Source organism: Hypomesus transpacificus, chromosome 13 (assembly GCF_021917145.1).
Source record: "Hypomesus transpacificus isolate Combined female chromosome 13, fHypTra1, whole genome shotgun sequence".
Classification (NCBI taxonomy): domain Eukaryota; kingdom Metazoa; phylum Chordata; class Actinopteri; order Osmeriformes; family Osmeridae; genus Hypomesus; species Hypomesus transpacificus.
In genome coordinates this window covers 2,882,739-2,906,034 of record NC_061072.1, presented here as the reverse complement: position 1 = coordinate 2,906,034, position 23,296 = coordinate 2,882,739, and the positions used below count along the sequence as shown (strand labels likewise).

General features: G+C 41.5%; 1 protein-coding gene and 1 long non-coding RNA gene across 7 annotated transcripts in view; one reads left to right on the top strand and one right to left on the bottom strand.

Moving 5' to 3' along the window:
- The window catches only part of cpxm2 (carboxypeptidase X (M14 family), member 2), a 158,296-nt gene that overhangs the window by 10,750 nt on the left and 124,250 nt on the right, over nucleotides 1-23,296 (top strand). For all 6 annotated transcript variants that reach the window (XR_006956925.1, XM_047032008.1, XM_047032004.1 and 3 more), the window contains 2 exons: nucleotides 11,360-11,469; nucleotides 12,436-12,575. Coding sequence is in view for 5 of the 6 variants with exons in the window: in XM_047032008.1 (XP_046887964.1) it covers nucleotides 11,360-11,469; nucleotides 12,436-12,575 (250 nt within the window). In the remaining variant the exon portion in view is untranslated. The remainder of the gene's footprint in view (nucleotides 1-11,359; nucleotides 11,470-12,435; nucleotides 12,576-23,296) is intronic.
- LOC124475420 lies at nucleotides 7,697-12,427 on the bottom strand. The gene is made up of 3 exons (XR_006956926.1): nucleotides 11,635-12,427; nucleotides 11,332-11,536; nucleotides 7,697-7,737 (listed from the first exon to the last, which is right to left on the bottom strand). It is a non-coding gene; the product is annotated as an uncharacterized LOC124475420 (long non-coding RNA).

Below are 23,296 nucleotides of genomic sequence, written 5' to 3'. Positions count from 1 at the left end.
CCAGGCCTAAATGATTACACCCAAGACCCCCTGCTGGTGGCAATGTTATTTTGGCCTGCAGCCTAGGCCTGACTCCATTCCCAACGTTTCAATAGTTCTGATAAAACTAAGTCCTGTTGATTGATCATGGGTCAGGGCTAGTAATGTAATTACTTTGTAACAGCTCCACAATTATTGAGTGATCGCTGCATTTGTTTGGAAGGCTTATGGGGGAAATGGTATATTCTCAGAATGTGTCATAGATGGATAAGAAGACAAGCATCCATTTAATATGAGTACTTGGATGCGAGACGAGATTGTGAGGTGAGTTCAATCGTAAGATTGTTTTGACATGTTGCAAAATAGTGACACTACACAGACTTGGCACTTGGTTGGAAAGAAGTCCAGCGTGCAGTCATTTTCTAACCTGGCTGCAATTCACAATGTATGCTTCATGTTTTGGCTGCTTGCAATGTTTGGGACTACCTCGTTGTTATGATCAGTGACCTATGCTCTTTTGTAAAGCTCTCTCTAGGAAGTTGCTTTGGATAAAAGCGTCTGCTAAATGCATAAATGTAAATTCCAACCCACTTCTATAGAACTAAAATGATTGCTGAATGCAACCTGTTTTCCACAGTAAATAATACATTTAAAGTTAGTTTAGTGTCTCACTTCAGTGGTTGTTGTATCGGGACAACACTCATCATCTGTATTCTAACATTAAAATACTTCTTTTTTTTTTTTACTTGTGGAGGATTTGAAAAACAATCTGGAAATCCTGTTTACGGTGCCATTACATAAAGCAACCAGGATAGGATTAATTGTTTGTTGCACTGTGGCAGGGATTTTAAGAGTGAAATTGGAAGGGTCTTGGAAGATTTAGACATCTTTCAGTCTGCTGCCACTCAATAGATCTGTGGTTTATTGTTATGAAGAACAAGATTATTTCAGATGTTTAAGCATAGCTATTAAGAAATTAAATACGTTCAGTTATACAAATGACTATGTACAATTAACAATATAGTTGACTTACATCATTGTGTTAGTGTAAATACTAAACAAATCAATTCCATCTATGAATTAATTGTTTAGGGAACTGTTTTCCTCAACTATTTTATTACAGTTACAGAATGTATCAAGAAAGTTATGTAAATTGTCTTAAATTAACCCCACTGTGTATAATGCTGCTGTTAACAGGGTGAGCAGCATGGGGAAAAAACAGTTTAATTTAATCACGTTGTCCAGCTAAATGGAAAAAATATGTATCTGTGTGACTGACTTTGAAGTGCAGTTGTCTGGCAGGGTGAGCTCAAGCAATGATTCAGGGTGGAGTTACTCATGTAATCATTCGTGGGTAGTGCTGTTTTTTCTTCAACTTGGAATGAGCTAGAACTGCTGTTTTCATTTAGTTTTTGTCAGTGATAAAGTTTCAGGCTCCCTGCAGAACATGTTTCTATTTGTTTAACTGTTACTAACCCTAGAATATGTATTGGTTATGTCAGTTATGTCTCCTCGTAAGATTTCAGTGTTTTGTACTAGCCTGACGACAAAGCCATGAGATTCTATGAACAGATCAGTTTTGAAGTCAAGAACACCTAAACCGAGACCAAGTCATGACCAAGACCAGAGTGTATCAAGAAGGAGACAAGACAAAGACTGAGGGGTCGAGACCGATTCAAGACCAAGACCCAAGGCAGGGCGATACCGGGTCATGACCAGACCACTCAAAATACACAAGCAACTAGGTAATAAGTTAGATTTGATCTGTAACTGTATTTGAACAAAAGATTTGCACTCAAAGTAGTGTTGAGTACTTATGGCCAGGCAAAACAGCCTATGCTTTTTTTTTTTATTATTAGAACTCGCTCTCTGCTTTCACAACTCTCTCTTCCCCAAGTGAAGGAGCACGGTACCGCAGCGTTTAACTTAACATTATGAAGTCGGGAGAGGTATGCAGCTGACATGAGTGAACATTGAGAACATAATTTTATATTCATCATTAGCTACATTGCTTTATGTGGCCTGACTCGTTATCACAAACAAAATCTGGCAAGCAACTGAAACTAATGCCCGTCGCCCTGAAACATACAGTATGTTACATAGCTAATACTAGCTAAATATCTTTGTGTAATGGGGGAAGAGATTTCTAAAGAGTTTTGGTACAGAGGCACATTGCAAACGTTAGGTAGCTAGCTTTGCTTACGCCTTACTGTTTTAAATGTTTTCTTTCTAAATGCTGGTAAAAGTTTGATGTAGGCCTAGTGCCGCCGTCTCAGTGAGCGTCTGTTTACCGAATTTGCACAAACTGTGTTTTCTTTTGGACGTTATTGTAAACTCTTTGTGGTTCATGTAAAAATATCTAATTATAGCTGATTTGGCCAACATCTTCAGACAGCCACTGTTCTGCCAATCTTCCTCATTCAGTTTTGGGGTGTGAGGAGGGGCTGATGGGTAATTTCAAATTAGAAATTAGTTAAGTTATTGGTTGCATTGAAGCGTGACGTTTTACATCCAATAACAGTAATTATATTAACAAGTAAATTAAACAATGCACAGGCAATTTAGTGATACTCTCGCAGTTGTGGTCTTGACCGGTCTTGAAATGAAATCCAGAGTCCTCTTTGTCCGAGACAAGACCGAGTAATGCAGTCGATTCCGAGACAAGACAGAGAACTTCAAAATGTGGTCGCGAGACCAAAACCGGTCTTGAGTACTACAACACTGGAACAGATCCATCCATATGGATCCATTCAGATCCATATACCCTACCCTTATGTTTTGATTAAAAGCATTGATATCCTGTGAACCGCTTTGCAGACACTGACAGTTTGTCTGCATCTCCATCATTAAAGCCAGATCATGTGTTTTTTTCTGTGTGCATTGTTTGCCATGTTCACAAAGTTTCTGCTGGCAAGGATGGCATGCGTTTATTTGTTTATCCTGTTAGGCTTGTTCTTTTGGCCTGTTACAAGGGCCAGGCTGACCCTAATGAGTTCTGATCCCTGGGTTCAAAGCTTTTTACCAAGGCCATATTTTACCTCAGGGTGAACATGAGCTAAAATACACTTTAATACACTCACTTGTCTAGCCTGCCAGGCAGGCCAAGTCTGTCTCCAACAAGCTAACAAGAAAGGAGGCACAACAAAGCTGGAGACTGCAATTCAAAGCCATGCATGCATAAACTGTTAAATAGAGGAAGGATGTTTGTATTGTGAGAGCCTTACCGCCTTCATCTTCCTACCCCTCCTCCAGTGTTCATTTGAGGACAGCTTTGGCCATGGGACTGTGGAGCAATGGAAACCATGTGCGGTCCATGCTACATGGACAAACAGACACATGACTAAGAGGAAATACTTACTTTGAAAGCACATAGCTGTGGTTTGTTGTAGTCTTCAAGCAGCATGATCTGAGCAAAAAAGCTGTGTACTTTCAGAGTTTTACCTGAAAGCACAGATATAGCTGGGTGACGTCCAGCAAAGTCTAAATGTGGATCCATCATAAGTGAAGGGGGGGGGGGGGGGGGGTCATTGCCGTGTGATCATTATGTCACAGAGAGACAGCCATTCCATAAGATCCAACGTGATTCACATCATCCCGCTTATACCATGGTCACTTGCCAAGTATTTGTTTTTACAAACATTAATTTATGTTTTCATGCGTTTTGTAATAGAAAACGTTCGCCAACTCTGATATTTCTAGTCTATAAAATCAAGATTTTTATGGACAAAATAATTGGCATGTCATGTTGGCCGCAGCCTGTCTGAAGTACTGTAGATTGACTAGCGAAGTGAATAGCGAATGGGATGTGAGATGAGCGATTATGTGACACTGACAGTAAATCCAGAAAAGTAACATTTTCCAAATAGGTTAAAGGTCCCATGACATGAAGACTTCACTTTAGGAGGTTATTTTATTTTTATCATTAGATTATTATTATCATTAATATGATTTCCCCTAGCCTGCCTTTGGTCCCCCATTGGCTAGAAATTTTGATAGGTAAAAACCAAGCCCTGGGTATTCTTCTCCGCCTTTGAGAAAATGAGAGCTCAAATGTTTGAAAATCCGTGAAAAAGTGGATCTTCCACTTCCTGACAAGGAGGCCACAGGTGGTGAGAATCGGTGACCGCACCTCATCCGTACTGATCACCAACACAGGCACCTCCCAGGGCTGTGTGCTCAGCCCTCTCCAGTTCCCCTTGTTCACTCACGACTGTGCGGCAACGCACAGCTCCAACCTCCTTGTTAAGTTTGCTGACGACACAACCATCGTGGGCCTCATCTCTGACAGTGACGAGTCAGCCTACAGAGGAGGTTGACATCATGGTGTCAGGACAATACCCTCTCATCAGCAAGACCAAGGAGATGATTGTGGGTATTGGAGGCGGCAGGAGGAGGAGCATGCACCCCTACTCATCAACGGATCTGAAGTGGAGAAGGTCAGCTGCTTCAAGTTCTTCGGGGTGAACATCAGCAACAACCTCACCTGGTCTGTTCACACGGACAAGGTGGTCAAAGCGGCCCGTAAACGCCTCTTCTTCCTGAGGAGACAGAAGAAGGTTAGTATGGACTCAGTCATCCTCACTAACTTTTAAATATGCACTGTAGAGAGCCTTCTGACTGGTTGCATCACAGTGTGGTATGGGAGCTGCACAGACAGGGACCGCAAGGCCCTACAAAGTGTGGTCCGTTCTGCTGAGTTCATCATCAGCAGGAAGCTCCCAGCCCTACAGGACACCTACCACACACGTTGCCTTAGGAAAGTTGGCAGGATTCTAAGAGACTGTTACCACCCATCCTTCAGTCTCTTTACCCCGTTGCCTTCTGGCAGGCGTTACCGCAGCATCCGGTCGCGCACACGCCGACTGGACAACAGTTTCTACCCAAGGGCCATCAGGCTTCTGAATAGACACTGATATGGACATTAATTCACTGCACACTAGTCACTTTAAACACTTTAAAGTCTTTGTCACTTTCAGCTACTGGTTGCACTATCAGTAACATTGCACTACTGTGCCTCTCTGTACGCTGCCATCAGGCTCCTGTATGGTCATTGACATAGTCACTGATCTGTAATTTTGCACTATTGTACTGTAATTCACATAGGTTAGAATAGGCTATTATGTAATTAGGTTTTATGTGCATTTAGGGTTAGTATAGTGTATTATGGTTAGTATAGTTGATTATTTATTGCTATCTGTATATTTAGGAAGTTTCACTTATTTAAGCTCAGCATGGATGTAAATTATGTTCTGTGTACTTATGTTATGTTAAGCCAGGTGCTTGCATTGTCTTGTCTTAAGAATTTCAGTGCCCAGTCTGACCTTGTGTTGTTCTGTGTACCTGACAAATAAAAGACTTGAACTTGTTGGTTTGTGTGGATGAGTATGTACCTTTGTGTGTTTTAGAGTTGATGGTAAATGTTCTAGGCTTTAGCTAAACTCACAATGGTTCCTGACCTTTATTATTTACATTTACATTTATTCATTTAGCAGACGCTTTTATCCAAAGCGATGTCCAAGAGAGAGCTTTGCAAAGTGCATAGGTCACTGATAATAACAACAAGATAGCCCAAAACATTGTGAGTAGCCAAAAGATGAAGCACATATTGTGAAAAATCAAAATAAGTGCCAAAGGGCAGAACCACAAGAGCATGTAGTTAAACAAGTTACAATTAAACAACATGAACCGCTATAAGTGCAAGTGTACCTGTGGAAAAACAAGCAACAATAAAAACTATATATCACAGCGAGTACAAAAATGTTACTCAGTTACCACTAACCACAAGAGCAATAAGTCTCTAAGCAAGAGTCATTGTGATCCTTGAGGGAACTAACATTGGGTCAAGCAAACCATCCCTTTTCTTGAAGGTGGAGAGACAGTCAGTGTCTCTGATGGAGGTGAGGAGTTGATTCCATCACTGGGGGGCCAGACAGGAGAAGAGCTTGTGTTGAGACCGGGCGGTCTTGAGTAGTAGGACCACCAGGCGGTTGTCTGAAGAAGACCGTAGGTGGCAGGTGGGGGTGTAAGGCTGAAGGAGAGACTTGATGTAGTACGGTGCAGTCCCGTTCTCTGCTCGGAAGGTCAGTACCAGGGTCTTGTATCTGATACGGGGCGTGATGGGTAGCCAGTGAAGAGAGATGAGGAGCGGGGTAACATGGAAGCGGCTGGGTAGATTGTAGACCAGGCGGGACGCTGCGTTCTGAATCCTCTGAAGAGGGCGGATTGCGCATGCTGGGAGACCAGAGAGCAGCGAGTTGCAGTAGTCCAACTTGGAGAGGACAAGTGCTTGGACTAGCAGCTGGGTGGAGTGCTCAGACAGGTATCTCCTGATCTTCCGGATGTTGTAGAGGGTGAATCTACACGACCGGGAGACTGCAGCAATGTGGGCCGTGAGGGAGAGCTCGTTATCCAGGGTAACCCCAAGGTTCCTGGCAGAGGATAAAGGGGTCACCGTCGCAGATCCCAGGGTGATGGAGAGATCGTGGGAGATGGAGGGTTTAGCCGGGAAGATGAGAAGTTCTGTTTTGGCGAGGTTCAGCTGGAGGTGGTGTTCGGTCATCCAGGCGGAGATGTCTGTGAGGCAGGCCTCAATCCTAGCTGAGATCCCCGGATTGGTCCGGGGGTACGACAGGTACAGCTGCGTGTCGTCAGCATAGCAGTGGTAGGAGAAGCCATTGGAGGTGATGGTACACCTCCAAGTGAGGTGGTGTACACAGAGAAGAGGAGGCGTCCAAGGACGGAGCCCTGTGGGACACCAGTGGAGAGCTGGCGAGGGTCTGACAGTTTGCCTCCCCAGGCGACCTGGTAGGATCTTCCCGACAGGTAGGATGAGATCCACTGGAGTGCAGTGCCAGTGATGCCCATCTCAGAATGTCTTGAGAGCAGGATCTGGTTATTAACCATATCAAATGCTGCAGAAAGGTCCAGCAGCATGATGACGGATGGCCTGGAAGCTACTCTGGCAGAGTGGTGACTGAAAGGAGGGCAGTCTCTGTGGAGTGGCCAGTCTTGAAGCCCGATTGGTTGGGGTCAATCAGGTTGTTATGAGAGAGAAAGTTTAACAGTTGCTTAGATACAGCACATTCAATTGCTTTTGAAAAGAAGGGTAACAGTGATACCGGTCTGGAGGACGGCAGGGTCAAGGGAGGGTTTTTTGAGTAGAGGGGTAACTCTGGCCTGTTTGAAGGCAGAGGGAAAGGTGCCGGAGGTAAGAGAGGAGTTTAGGACATGGAGAAGAAAAGTTATGATGGAGGGGTTGATGGTTTGAAAGAGAGGGGAGGGGATAGGATCAAGGGGACAGGAGGTGGGGCAATGAGAGAGAATGAGGTCAGAGATCTCTGCCTCGGGCAGGGGAGAGAAAGAGTTTAGACATTTAATTGGATCAGTAATGGAGGGTGAGAGGGTAAGAAAGGTGGGTTTAGGGAACCGACTGCTAATGTCGGCGACTTTTTTCTCAAAGAAGGAGAAAAAGTCGTATGCTGTCGGGGTGGAGGGACGGGGTGGGGGATGTGGGTTAAGAAGGGTGGATAAGGTAGAAAAAAGTTTGTAGGGGTTTGAAGCAGAGTTAATTTTGGTCAGAAAGTAAAGGGTTTTAGCACCAGTTATGTGAGAAGAGAAGGATTTAAGGAGGGAGTGATACTTATCAAGGTCCAGACCGCCTTGGACTTGCGCCATCTCCTCTCAGCTGCCCGAAGGGTGGACCGTTCTTCACGAATAACATCCGTAAGCCTTGGGCAGGAGGGAGAAGATTGTGCAGGCCTGGTTGACAAGGGACAGAGAGAGTCAAGAGATGCAGTTAAAATGGTTAACAGGGTGGCAGTGTGAGGTGGGACGATTTTACAATAGAGGAGAAATGGGAGGGGGATAGGGAGCTGTCCATGGACTTCAATGGGGATGCTTTGAACAGTTTTTTTCAGTGCTTCAAACTGTATGGTCATTGGATAAATGCTGCGATTTATGTCCCGCCCACGAACATTGCGGCTCTGGGGGTGAATGGAGGAGTGGGCTGGGCTGGTCTGGACGCCGGGCTTCAGCGTGATGATTGGAAGGTCTGTCTAAAGACTGCATCTCCTTTTGATTGACAGCGATTTTGTACAAAAAAAAGTTGCAGAAGCTATTCAAGCTCAGTCCCATCGCGGATTTTGCAAGTGTAGTCGAAGGACAAACTGCCGCAACTTTTTTCTTGGTATTTGCTTGGGAAAATTGGTAGCCATTTGTCATCATACATTTCATGCAATTATACACCACATTCCTTGTTTCAGTTTAACCTAATTCCCACATTACCCCCTTCGAGTTTAATATTGTTTTGTTAGCTTGTTCGTTCATTCATTCATTCATACAATAGGCTAGGCTAGTGTCGTAAAGGTTAACTACCCTTCTGCTCCGCAGTTGCTAGGTGCATATGGGGGAGGGGCATTATGGCGTAACACTTAGAGAGGGAAAAAATGTTTTGATCCCCTGCTGATTTTGTACGTTTACCCACTGACAAAGAAATTAAAATATATATAGCTGCAAGCAGCAATGAGGTGGCGAAGCAGTCAAATGACGCAGATTTTTTTTTTTTACATCCTCAAAACAGGGTTCTGAGTGCATGCAGCAAGTTTGGTGTGAATCCATCAAAGATTTGCTGATATACGTACCAACTTCCTGTTTGCTGGCTTAACGGCACATCAAAATAAAATAAAACATGTCATAGCGTTTGTGAGGCTTGGTCTGAAGATAATATCTGGCAAATATGGTGAAGATTGGACACACTTTGTAGGACTAGAGAAAAAATTTTTTTTCAGTAATTCGAAATGGCGGCTGCATCAATTCGGCTGTTATCACAAGTTATCATGTGTCACACACGGGATGTCCCAAGATATCATGAGACAAAGGAATCACTGAATAAAGGCAAACAAATTAAGTTATTGGCCAAAACCCATTTTTGCTTCCTGCGGCCACGCCCAGTGATCACATGACAGCAAATTGTTTGGACATCCTCAGAAGAGGGTTCTGAGACATCATACCAAGTTTGGTGTTGATTTCTCAAGGATTTACTGAGATATGACCCAACTTCCTGTTTGGTGTCTTTTGCATTCAGTCTTTGCTGCCAATTTAGATTTGCTGTACCGGACAAATGGTTTTGAAAATCAAAAATCCTTTCAAAATGTTTAGTGAGGGTTGCTGTGACGATGATATGTGCCAATTTTGGGAAAGATTTCACACAAATGGAAGGAGGAGATGCGAAGAAACTTTTTCCTTAAAATTCAAAATGGCGGAAATCTATATAGCCGGAAATTTACGTCATACGGTGTTTTGAACTTGTGTTGATCCATTTTTGAAAATTGGTCAAACGGTTCAAAAGGTATGTGTGTAAACACAAGTCCAACTTTGACCCGTTGGTGGTGCTAGAGTGCTGAATGGGAGACATGAAACTTAAAGAGGGGACGGTCTTTAAAGTGTGCCAAATTTCACAACTTTTTACCATATGGTTCTAGGGGCTGCCATAGACTCCAATGAGAGAAGATGTGTAACTAGATAGGGTACAATTTCTGGGGAAATTGTAGGGTGTGCTCGCTGGCGTCGGTTGCAGGTGGGTCCGTCCCCTTAAGTTTTGACACCTATGTTGTCTATGTAGTCCAAATATTGACAGATCCTTAGGGGTGGGAAAAGAAACAAGAAAAAAGGAATAAATATATATATGAGAGAACATCAAGAAAAGGTAGAAACACTTAAGTGGCTCCCCAGCTTCGCTGCTTGGCCACCAATAATAATTACAGAGGGTACAATTTCTGGGGAAATTGTAGGGTATGCTTGCTTGTGTCGGTTGCAGGTTGGTCATCCCCTTAAGTGTTTCCTTTCTAGTGATATTTTCAAGCATGTAGTTAGCCTACTCATATTACATAATTCATTAAGAATAAGAACCCCCTTTGAAACAAGCTATTGTAACAGGCAGTATTTCAGATGGAATTGCAATTCAAACAGTACCATCTGCTAACTAAAAATATGCCCCCAAAAACGTGAATAAGCTTGACATTTATTTAGGTGGAAATGGCTAAAGTGCCTGAAATTACAATGTTTCTTTTGACAAAGTCTAGGCTGTGGCATCGAAGACAGCGACGCACCACACAACTTTGAGTTTAAATACATTATTTAATGTGACATTACTTACTGTACATGCAAGTCTTGATTTGCTTGAATGTACATGTGCTGTTAGTACACCACGGCACAATACGTTACTCGCTGTGCAACGGCAGCACATCTATGCACGTTGTATCGATGTGTCGTTGCTAACGTGTGTTGACGCTGTGATGTAGCAAATAAAATGGCGGCATCAATTCAGCTGGTATTGCAAGTTAACATGTGACACGGGATCGCCCCCCTAGAGGTTAGAGGACACATCTACAAAGCACAATAAATCTGAGTCTTCTTGAGTATAAATCCCCTGAGAATGAAACATTATCGTAACCATTATGATTATACCGCTAGACAGCTACTGTGGCATACCTGGCTTCACTAAACAGATGAACCAGTATCATGACATGCTTGATGACTGTGGCTGGATTCTAACCTACGACCATGCACTTCAAAGGAGCCCGTCTTATCCCAGTGAGCCATTCTCAGTGCTGGGAATTGCTGTGTACAGTTATGTATACAAAAGTAAGCTGTTTCTCCTGTGGCAAGTGTGGTCAGATTTGGCCCAAGTTTAAACAACTGTAATTCAGTCCTATTTTGACATGTCAAGGTGATTATGGTCTGAAGATCTTTTGCAAAATTTGTGCCAAAGCTGTATTCATTCATTCAAAATGGCCACCAATAATGATTCTGCTTGAAGCAAACTGAGTGGATAAAAAGTATTGTTTGAAGCCCTAATGCTAAAACTGTAGTAATGAGTGAAGTCTGTAATTCCTCTGTCATAACTTCCCAATGTTCAAGTCTCCAGCCACAATGTGGTAGCAAGTAACTGGTTGATTTAAAAGAAGACAAAAAAAGCTTTGTCGTGACTTTGCTATGTTACTGAGTTAATGTAGTTGAGCCCATACAAAAAGTGAAAGAATATAAACCTCAAGTAGATGACACATGTACACTCAGACATAATCAACCATTTTTCTACAGCCACCACCTGACTGGAGCGTGATTAATGTTATCATTGAGGTTGTAAAGTGACAGTTGATCATGCTAGCGAGTCAAACTGGGAACACATTTTTAACTTTCTTCCATGCACATGGACAATCCACACAACAATGATAAACACATAACATGTCATGCAAGACTTCAATCACATGCCTAAAAACACCTACATAAAGTTATGATAACGATTGGAATTAACAGATTCATCCACAACAGTATAAAAGTAGTACTGAGCCATACCTAGTTTTTTTCTTCTTTTTTTTCATAGAATGCCCTCCGATGGGACTGGAGACACTGAAGATTGATGACTTCCAGCTTCATGCCTCCACCATGGGACGCTACGGGCTTGGAGCTCACAGGGGTCGCCTCAACATCCAGGTGGGACAGACCGCTGAAATAGCAACCGAGGTTGCAACTAGGTTTTTGCAGTCGCCTGCAATACTCACTGAAAAAAACATAAATCAATTAAGTCTTGGTTGCCTGTAATTGTGTAGAGATATCTCAATGGTCTCATTGTGCAAAGATATCAACAAAATGTCATACTAATTGCTTGGTTCCATTTTGATGGCATATAGCTCCCTTTTACATGGCATGGCTCTGCAGACTCTAGAGAAAACAATACTGTTGCCATAAAACATGGGAAACATCCCCAAACCTCATAAAGCGGATTGGCAACTGGGAAAAGAGGTATTTCCTGTTAGTGCGAGCTGCTCCTCATAGAGGAAATGAACTAGTGTACTCTCCAGTTGCCTCATCATCATCTGGAGTCAGCACTGCCAGATTCTGTACATTTCATTCCACACACGCCATTTAATGTGTTGTATCTGTTGAGGGACTAACAAACAATGCGTTGGTTGTAGGCTGTCATGATGCTGTGTGTGTGTATGTGTGTTTATGTACACAGATAAAACAGATGTGTCCTCTTGATTCAGGCCCAATGCATTATCAAAGCAAATAATTTTCTTTTCAGTGTTCAGATTCTAAGCACTGATAACAAAGGACAAAACACCAGAAACAATCTTTCCTGTTCTCTGATTTGCCCATTTACACTTTTACACAAGATCATTCAATTTATGTTGCATTTAAATTATCTTATGTCGAATTGAAGCCTTGATCATGTAAAATGACAATATTCATCATGATTATCACCTGACTATCATCAAACCTGATTTACTGAAAACCTGTTTGGAAGACTAATTAGGTACTTATCTTGGCCGGGTTTCCCAGATTCGTTAACAAGCTTAACGCTAAGATCTTCTTAATAACGTTCTAAGAGCATTTGTAGAGCGCCCTTAGAATGAAAAATTGAGAAACGGGTCTAAGGTGCTTTTCTGTCTCTGGAAGGCTGCCCTCTATGAAGATGATTTGTATGACGGAGGCTGGTGCGCAGGGAGGCTTGACCCTCTGCAGTGGTTCGAGGTGGACGCCAGAAGGTTGACCAAGTTCACCGGGGTCATCACGCAGGGCAGGAACTCCCTCTGGTCGTGAGTATGCTTGATGATGTGTGAGAACATGTTCAGACTCAGGCCCGGTTACTGACAGCAAAAGAAGGGTGGGTTGGTAGCTAGCCTGGGTGGGCAATTATGGCCTAATTATAAGGGTTTTTCCGGTAGGAGGAAACCTATTGTTTTTGTTAGTATTCTTATTATTTTTCCTCTTCTCTATGAAATGGCTCAATAGCTCAAAAAGTCCTGGACCCGATCTTTTTCCAATTTGGCCCAATGATACAACAGGTCACTCACTACTCCTAGACCACTAATGGCCCACGTACGTCCATAGGTGGTGCTATAAGCCACGCCCAAAGTCTACATGATTTCCCCAGTGCCCCCTTACTCAAATGCCTGAAAACTGGTATCCATGCCTTATTTCTCATGGGGAACAAAAAAGCCTCAAGGACCCATAAGGTCCGCCATGATGGATTTTCCTGTACTGCGACATTTTGTGAAAACCTTCTAAATTGATCTCCTCTTACAGTTTTTCACAATTGTTAACGCACGTTTCTCAAAACAATAACGTATTTCTCAAAACTGCACACACAAAACTCAAAACCTCACACACAAAATGCTAAACCTGACACTCCCTTTGCAAGAGGACTCTTTGCCATCAAATATCTCACCTGTTCACAAAATGGAACTCGTGTTCTCATTTTGTACACACAGCCATATTTTCAAATGACACACAAACCATTCATAACAGTACACACAAAAAGCATTTGCTACACACTACTAACCATTCACAGCACACAGTAGTGCAAAATTGAAAACACAATTCCCAAAATGGAACACACCATATGAATGACAATGATTCTGGAGAATAAGCCATTTCTCCTTTCGTGAAATGTGTCAGTAAAGGCCTACTTTTTTCATAGTCAAACATAAAACAGCACACAATTATGCAGGAAAAAAAGTTTTATTTTTGAAGAGTACGAGACTGTCAATGGGCCTGCTCAACCCCCCCTCCCCCCCCCCCCCCCCCCCCGCTCACAAAACTGAGTTAGGCATCACGCCTCTGGTTCCTGTCTGGCCAGAGGGCATAATCCACATCACAGGCGATGTTCTCCCTGTCCAAGCAGCGTTGAAAAAAACGCTGCGAGTGGTGCATGAAGCCCTGACAGGCCTCAACACTCACATCTCCACAAGCCTCCTCCATGGCCTGGAGCAGTGGGACCCGGCCCTGTGGGTCACGTTCATATACTTTCCACCTCCAAGCTGAAAATAACTCCTCGATGGGGTTCAGGAAAGGAGAATAAGGTGGAAGGTACACAACTGAAAAATGTGGATGGTTCTGGAACCACTCATGCACTTGAGCAGCCCGGTGGAAGCTCATATTGTCCCAGATCACAACGTGATTTGTCAGCTGTGGGTCATGTATCTGGCCAGGTGGTACCAGCAGGTCATGCAGGCCATCCAGGAAGCTGATGAGACGGGCAGTGTTATAGGCCCCTAGTTGGGCATGACGGTGCAGGATCCCATGGTGATTCATCGCAGCACACATTGTTATGTTCTCACCACGCTGGCCGGGGACCTCAACAATGGCGCGCTGGCCAATCAGATTTCTGCCCCGGCGCCTCCTCTTCACGAGGTTGAATCCCACTTCATCAATGAAGATATATTCAAACAGCTCATTGGCTGTGTCATGCTCCTGGATCCGCTGAAACAGACAGCATGATAATGCAAGTTATAGTATGGACACAGATAGGTCAACACAGTGGGGTACATTGAGACACTGTAGAAAAGGAACAATATTGGATTACAGGTACAAAGCATGTGTCAGTGCTGAATGTATGGGACTTAAAACTCCTTTACGCGGTCTGAATTCCGGTCAAATGGGACTATGTACACCTGTTTCATCCCAATTGAATTTTTCGGAGAACACGGTCCAGAGTGGAGAGACTGACGGTCTGGATGTCTCTGAATTGAGCATGGTCAGCCAGGATCCTGGTTTGGACCTCTCGCAGTGTTATAAGGTTGTTTTCGCGAACCATATTCACTATTTCTGTCTCTTGTTCAGCCGTGAAAATGCAGGCTCTTCCTCCACGGTGTGGTTCTCTTTCAGTCTTGCAAAATACAAATACTGTGCGCACACTTTATTATATTGATATGCAGTATTTCAGTACACAAGGCAAATAGATTTCATACCTGTTCTCTATTCTAAAGGTTCTTATTATGGCTGCAACGGTGAAGCGGCTTAGATTGGGTTGAACCCTCTGGCCAGCCTCCCTCATGGTCAAACAATGGTTGAGCACATGGTCAACCACGGTCGCCCAAACCTCACTAGAAATCACCATTCTTCTTCTTCTTCCTTCTTCTCCTTGTTGTCCTCCTCCTCCTGCTCCTCTTCCTTTTCCTCCTCCTCCTCCTCTTCTTTCTCCTCCTCCTCCTCCTCCTCCTCCTCCTCCTCCTACTCTTCCTTCTCCTCCTCTTCCTCCTCCTCCACCTCCTCCTCTTCCTTCTCCTCCTCTTCCTTCTCCTCCTCCTCTTCCTGCTCCTCCTCCTCTTCCTTCTCCTCATCCTCTTCCTCCTCTTCCTCGCACTCTTACCCCTCTCCTTCTCTGGTTGTCTACATTCTCCATTGTTCACCAAACAAAACAGAGGCTCAAGGCCCTTTTTATGCTGCAGTCCTGATTGCAAATTGCTCACCAGACCTGAGTGTTTAGAGATTTGAATAGTTGTGTGTTGTAGGTTGATGCTTTGAGACGTAACTTGAGAAGTGTGTGCAATAACTGAACATTGTGTGTAGTGTTTTGACAACAAGGTGATGTGTAATTGACATCAGTGTGTAAACAAGGAAAGTCAGAGTTTAATGCAAAGAAGGGAGTGTAAAGTAGTGATAAATTGGGTCGAGCAATTGGTACATGACGTTAAGGTTGTGAAAATTGTGCCAAAGTTTGCTTTTTGTGTGTTAACAACAAATTCAAATTCAAAATTCAAAATTCAAGATTCAATTACCTTAAGTAACATTTTTAAACACGTCAATGATACATATATGCACCAAATATCAAGTCAATTAGACCTTTGGTTCAAGAGAAGAGGAATTTTGAATGTTTTCCCAAATTATCACTGTACAGGAAAATCCATCATGGCGGACCTTATGGGTCCTTGAGGCTTTTTTGTTCCACATGAAAAATGAGGCATGCACACCAAGTTTCAGAAGAATTGGAGCAATGGGGTGGAAATGCCATCACTTTGAAAATTGGACTTTTGGGCATGGCCTGTGGCGCCCCCTATGGTCCGATGTGGCCCATATTTGGTGTGGGGGTACCCACTTGGATGTAGTATCAATGTGCCAAATTAGAAAATTTATGACAAGGGACTTTTTGAGATATTGGGGCGCAAGGAGAAGAAAAATAAGAATAAGAATACCAACAATAACAATAGGTTCCCTCCTACCGGAGGAACCTAATAATACCAACAAACACAATAGGGTCCTCCTGACGGAGGAACCCTAAAAAGAAGACTGCTCAAAATTTCAATATAGGCCTGGACTACTTGTTTTGAGCATTCTTGTTAAGACTTTTTGACACATTTAAAGATATTTATTAATTTTTTTCAGTAAATAAGAACTTGGATATAAACCAGGTTAGGGCAAATTTGCTCAAAATAAGTCGAGAGAGGGTGAAAACCAGATGACAATTCTTGTTTTAAGTACATTGAGAATCTTATAATAAGTAGATGGAGTCAGGTGGCTGAACGGTGAGGGAATTAGGCTAGTAATCTGAAGGTTGCCAGATCGATTCCCGGCCGTGCCAAATGACGTTGTGTCCTTGGGCAAGGCACTTCACCCTACTTGCCTCGGGGGGAATGTCCTTGTACTTACTGTAAGTCGCTCTGGATAAGACCGTCTGCTAAATGACTAAATGTAAATAATTCTTATATGAGGAAGACTTGTTAAGAGAAATTATCCTGTTCCTAGCAGCCATTAAATCTACTCATTCCCTACCCAGAGTAAGCACTCCATCGGTTTCCTGGTAAGAACCATGGCCTCCGATTTAGAGGTGCTGACCCTCATCCCAGCCATTTCACACTCGACTGTGAAACAATCCACTGAGTCACGGACCTTCAGCTCCTGATGACAGGAAGACCACATAATCCGAAAAAGAAGAGATGAAATCCCCAGCCCACCGAACGGCAACCCTTCCCTACCCTGACTATGTCTCGATATCCTGTCCATGAATAACACAAACAGGATTGTTGACAAAGCGACCCCCACATGGAACAAACTTGACTTTGTGCCGAGGACCCGGACACAGCTCTCGCTTTGGGTGTACAGGGATTGGATCGCCCTAAGAAGGGATGCCCTCACCCCGTATTGCCGCAGCACCTCCCACAGTATCTCCCGGGGGACCCGGACATACGCCTCCTCCAGATCCACGAAACACATGTAGACCGGATGGGCATCCTCCCAGGCCCCCTCCAGGATCTTTGCGAGAGTGAAGATCTGGTCCATCGTTTCACGGCCAAAATGGAACCTGCATTGTTTTTCTTAAATCCAAGGTTCAACATTCGGCCGAACCCTCCTCTCCAGCACCTTAGAGTAAACGGTAACACTTTATTTGAAGGGGTGTGAATAAGAGTGACATGACACTGTCATGGCACTGTCATAATCATGACATGACACATGAAAGGATGCTTATGAATGTTTATGAATGTTGTCATTAGGTGTCATTCGGTGAATTATGTCATTTCTTATGCAAGGTTTACATTGTTTGTGATGTCTTTGTTATGACAACTTGACATTAGCTGAGACAACATCACCTAGCAATGTCGTTGTCATGACAACTTGACATTAGCTGAGACAAAATCACCTGGCAATGTCTTTGTCATGACAACTTGACATTGACTGAGACAAAATCACCTGTCAATGTCTTTGTCATGACAACTTGACATTAACTGAGACAAAATAACCTGTCACTGTCTTTGTTATGACATCTTGACATTAACTGACACAAAATAACCTCTCATAAACTAAATAGAAGGCCTGATTATCAAACTTGAAGAATATATTTAGCTTTATGTGAGGTTGACTTGCTGTAGCCTCTCCAGTGCACCTGTTTTCACTTTCATTTGCACCAAAACGGGTGATATTGATTCATAATTGCTTATGCTTCCTAACTGGACTGATTGATATGTGTTAGTATTAAATACTACTGTCATATGTGGTTGGTGGATGATGGCTATCATGAGACCATTATAATTGTGTCATGAATATTTTCATTGACCTCAAGTACAGTGGTAACATTTTCACTTGTCATAACGATTTTATTAAGTGCTATTACACTGTCAAATACTTGTATAACAGTGTCATGAATATTTTCCTTGACCTCAAGTACAGTGGTAACATTTTCACTTGTCATAAAGATATCATTAAGTGTTATTACACTGTCAAATGCTTGTATAATAGTGTCATGAATATTTTCTTTGACCTCAAGTACAGTGGTAACATTTTCACTTGTCATAAAGATATCATTAAGTGTTAGTACACTGTCAAACGCTTGTATAACAGTGTCATGAATATTTTCCTTGACCTCAAGTACAGTGGTAACATTTTCACTTGTCATAAATATATCATTAAGTGTTATTACACTGTCAAATGCTTGTATAATAGTGTCATGAATATTTTCTTTGATCTCAAGTACAGTGGTAACATTTTCACTTGTCAGAAAGATATCATTAAGTGTTATTACACTGTCAAATGCTTGTATAACAGTGTAATGAATATTTTCATTGACATCAAGTACAGTGGTAACATTTTCACTTGTCATAAAGATATCATTAAGTGTTATTACACTGTCAAATGCTTCTATAACTATGTCATAAACATTTTCTTTGACCTCAACAGTGTGACAATTTGGAATTGTCATAAAGATGCCATTAAGTGCTATAACACTGTCAAATGCTTTTATAACAGGTCATTAACATGTTCCTTGACCTCAAGTACAGTGGTAACATTTTCACTTGTCATAAAGATATCATTAAGTGTTTTTACACTGTCAAATGCTTCTATAACTATGTCATGAACATTTTCTTTTACCTCAACAGTGTTACAATTTGGAATTGTCATAAAGATGCCATTAAGTGCTATAACACTGTCAAATGCTTTTATAACAGGTCATTAACATGTTCCTTGACCAGGGTTCCAACATATTTTATCTGCAGGTACATTTTGTTTAAAAAAAAACAAAAGTACAAAAATGTACGTACAAATGTACAAAAATAAATAAATACAAATCCAGACATAACATAGAAGATAGTTAAGTAATGGGCAACTTTAGGGTAAGAAACCATGTGATTAGCAGAAAGTCCTTGTCGTTTTTCAGCTCCCTGTTGGCCTCCTCCAGGTATTTAGTTAACACAGTCCTCGAGGTGTTCAATCTTTTGTCGATCGGTCTCGGTTTGTTGTTTTAGTTTGGCAAACTCCAACGCACCTGTATACAAATAGCGAATTTCATATTAGCTAGATTAGATAATATTGTCGTTATTGTCCACATGTTTTAGAAGGCCTAGCCTAATGCCAATTTCAAACTTTCAGGCTCTATAATAAATTCTAGCAATTCTTACCAAAGGACCTTTTGAGTTACACAAGTAGTTTAGGGGCAGCATTAATACAAATAATAATAAAACGTATTATTACAATAGGTACAGTACCCTTACATCTAGCAAGCTAACATAAATAGAGACAAGTTCATGCTTAATTTACCACCGCAACCCATCAATCGAATTTCACCAAATGCATGCTTACATTTTGCTCATCCTACTCTTCAGTATACCCAATTTCTGCATCCATCTAACTATTCTTCTTTTGTTCCTATTAGTATAAGAATTCCTCACGTGTTTTTTTAAGTGATCGGAATAATCCTGCCATTGCAACAGTAATTGCCTAGTTTCTAATCCAAAAACAACCCGTTTCTGATCTTGATTTCCTTGAATGTCGCGCCCAAAAATTAGTTATCCGTTAGACAGGAAAGTACGTCATTCAGTGTTGCCAGGTCCGCAGTTTCCCCGCGGAATTGGGCTGCTTTTGATGTGTGGCCGAGGGTTGAATTTTTTGTCCGCTTGTTCGGGTAAACATATTAAAATACAAATCCAGATTTTAAATAAAATAAGTTATTTATACCCAAATTCTACCTGTCTCCAGATCAACACGTACGCTTTTATTGCTGGCATACTAAACATTTGGTGTTACTTTGTAGGATTACAAAACATTTGAGAATGATACAATTATGGACTTTAAAAGCAGTGTATATGGTTTGGCAGAGGCATATTTTGAGTTCTGATATTGGGCTGGTTTTTGGGATGGTTTTATTGGCCATTGGGCTGGTTTTGGGCTGGTTTTGATTGGGCATTGAGCTGGTTTTGTCACGCAGACCTGGCAACCCTGACGTAATTTGACCTTCCCTTGTCGCTCTTTACTTGACCAACGTTGAGTCGTTGGCAACGACGACAGAGCAGACTGTTTAGACAGTAAATCAGTTCCAGACTGATTTAAATAGACGATATAAATGCACAAGGTTGCCAAAAAAGTTAGAGCTATTTGAGGTAAGGTAAACATAATATTTGCATTGTCTTCGGGAATTTACTGTACCATTGACATAGATCGTTCTTGTTCAAAGTAAAGTTAGCTGGTGTTAGCTCACTAGCTAAGCTAACTCCATAGGCCTTATCATACTAGTACAGTAACGCTAGCATAATTTGTTCTTCTTCTAGCGAGCGCATTTTAAACAGCTAGCTAGATTAGCCAAAGTTACCTGAGGAACTGTGTGAGTTTACTAATGGAGCTGACATTACATGGTGCTTGTGTTCTTTACTTTGTACAACTCTTGCTAGCTAGATGGAAACTTGTTTCACCAAACGCACACATGGTGGGAGGATGACAACAAACCAATATGGATCGACAAAAGATTGAACACCTTGAGGACTGCGTTAAATACCTGGAGGAGGCCAACTGGGAGCTGAAAAATAACAAGGACTTTCTGCTAATCACATGGTTTCTTACCCTAAAGTTGCCCAATACTTAACTATCTTCTGTTATGGCTGGATTTGTATTTATTTTTTTTTGTACAAAATGTACCTGCAGAGAAAATATGTTGGAACCCTCTGTTTGAGTAAGAAGTTAACGTGTATATTTTTGACAGTGTAATAACACTTAATGATATATTTATGACAAGTGAAAATGTTACCACTGTACTTGAGGTCAAGGAACATGTTAATGACCTGTTATAAAAGCATTTGACAATGTTATAGCACTTAATGGCATCTTTATGACAATTCCAAATTGTAACACTGTTGAGGTCAAATAAAATGTTCATGACATAGTTATAGAAGCATTTGACAGTGTAATAACACTTAATGATATATTTGTGACAAGTGGAAATGTTACCACTGTACTTGAGATCAAGGAACATGTTAATGACCTGTTATAAAAGCATTTGACAGTGTTATAGCACTTAATGGCATCTTTATGGCAATTCCAAATTGTCACACTGTTGAGGTCAAAGAAAATGTTTGACATAGTTATAGAAGCATTTGACAGTGTAATAACACTTAATGATATCTTTATGATAAGTGAAAATGTTACCACTGTACTTGAGGTCAAGGAAAATATTCATTACACTGTTATACAAGCATTGGACAGTGTTATAACACCTAATGATATCTTTATGACAAGTGAAAATGTTACCACTGTACTTGAGGTCAAAGAAAATATTAATGACACTATTATACAAGCATTTGACAGTGTAATAACACTTAATGATATATTTATGACAAGTGAACATGTTACTACTGTACTTGAGGTCAAGGAAAATATTCATGACACTGCTATACAAGCATTTGACAGTGTAATAACACTTAATGATATCTTAATGACAAGTTAAAATGTTACCACTGTACTTGAGGTCAAGGAAAATATTCATGACACAATTATAATGGTCTCATGATAGCCATCATCCACCAACCACATATAGACAGTAGTATTTAGTACTAACACAAAGCTAAATACACTGCTCTTAAAATGTATGGAACACATAATCACCACAATATTACACTGTCATTTAAACTTCAGGGATATCAATCAGTCCAGTTAGGAAGCATAAACAATTATGAATCAATATCACCTGTTTTGGTGCAAATGAAAGTGACAACAGGTGCACTGGAGAGGCTACAGCAAGACAACCTCACATAAAGCTAAATATATTCTTCAAGTTTGATAATCAGGCCTTCTATTTAGTTTATGAGAGGTTATTTTGTGTCAGCTAATGTCAAGATGTCATAACAAAGACAGTGACAGGTTATTTTGTCTCAGTTAATGTCAAGTTGTCATGACAAAGACATTGACAGGTGATTTTGTCTCAGTCAATGTCAAGTTGTCATGACAAAGACATTGCCAGGTGATTTTGTCTCAGCTAATGTCAAGTTGTTATGACAACGACATTGCTAGGTGATTTTGTCTCAGCTAATGTCAAGTTGTCATAACAAAGACATCACAAACAATGTCAACCTTGCATAAGAAATGACATAATTCACCGAAAGACACCTAATGACAACATTCATAAACATTCATAAGCATCCTTTCATGTGTCATGTCATGGTTATGACAGTGCCATGACAGTGTCATGTCACTCTTATTCACACCCCTTCAAATAAAGTGTTACCGAGTAAACTTTACCAGGGAGGCTGAGAAGTATGCCAATTACTCCTGTAGTGGTGCCAACTACTGGTCCCCCTTTTTAAAAACACTTTTCTGCCACTCCTTAGGCACTGTCCCAGGCTTCCGTGCAATGTTGAAGAGGTATTTGATCCACAACACCCCCTCCACATCCAAAGCTTTTAGCATTGTGGTCAGATTTCATCCATCCCCTGGGCTTTGCCACTGTGGAGTTGTTTGACAGTATGTATGTGTATTGTATGTGTGGAACCATGTGCAAAACTGTCTGTTTATGGCAGCAGATCCAATATCAAATCAAATCAAATCAAATTTATTTGTATAGCCCTTTTTACACGCAAGCATGTCACAGAGGGCTTCACATGCGCCCATAGAACTGCCCCTCAACCAACCTAAACCCTCAAGGAAGACAAGGAAAAACTCCCAGAAAAACTCCCACCGGGAGAAAAAGGAATATCTGTGACATTCTTTGAAGCACTCGGGTAAAGTAATGGACACGTTTTTTAATCTTCATCAATGTTCAAGCAACCCATGTCTTTACATAAATAAAAGATTCTTATTTCACGATTAAGCTAGCACGGTCAGAAAACTGTGAACCTTCGTGCCTCTCTGTTCCTTCTAACTAAACATGCTCTCTTCACATGATCAAAACAACGTGTCAAAATAAGAGTCTCTACTTAACAGAGATATTCATTATAATAACAAGGTATTACAAATAATATTCCAGAAATAATACACATCTCGTTTATGGCTCTAACACTGTCTACTGCAGCTCCAGGTAAATCAGCGATTGGCTAATGTTCCCTTTTGTTCTCCTTCCCTGTTCGGACCTGCAAGCACAGTTCCAGGCATTTTCTTGATGTAAGCAAATAAATGGAATGCCAGTTTACCCATTTCGGATTGGTTTCAAACTTTGCAAAAATGATGCTATGAAAAGCTAGTAGCATTGTTTTTTTTTTTTGGGGGGGGGGGGGTATAGTTTTGGATATGTTGACTTGACCTAATAGAATAACATTGACCGGACTTGAGTTAATAGAATAACATC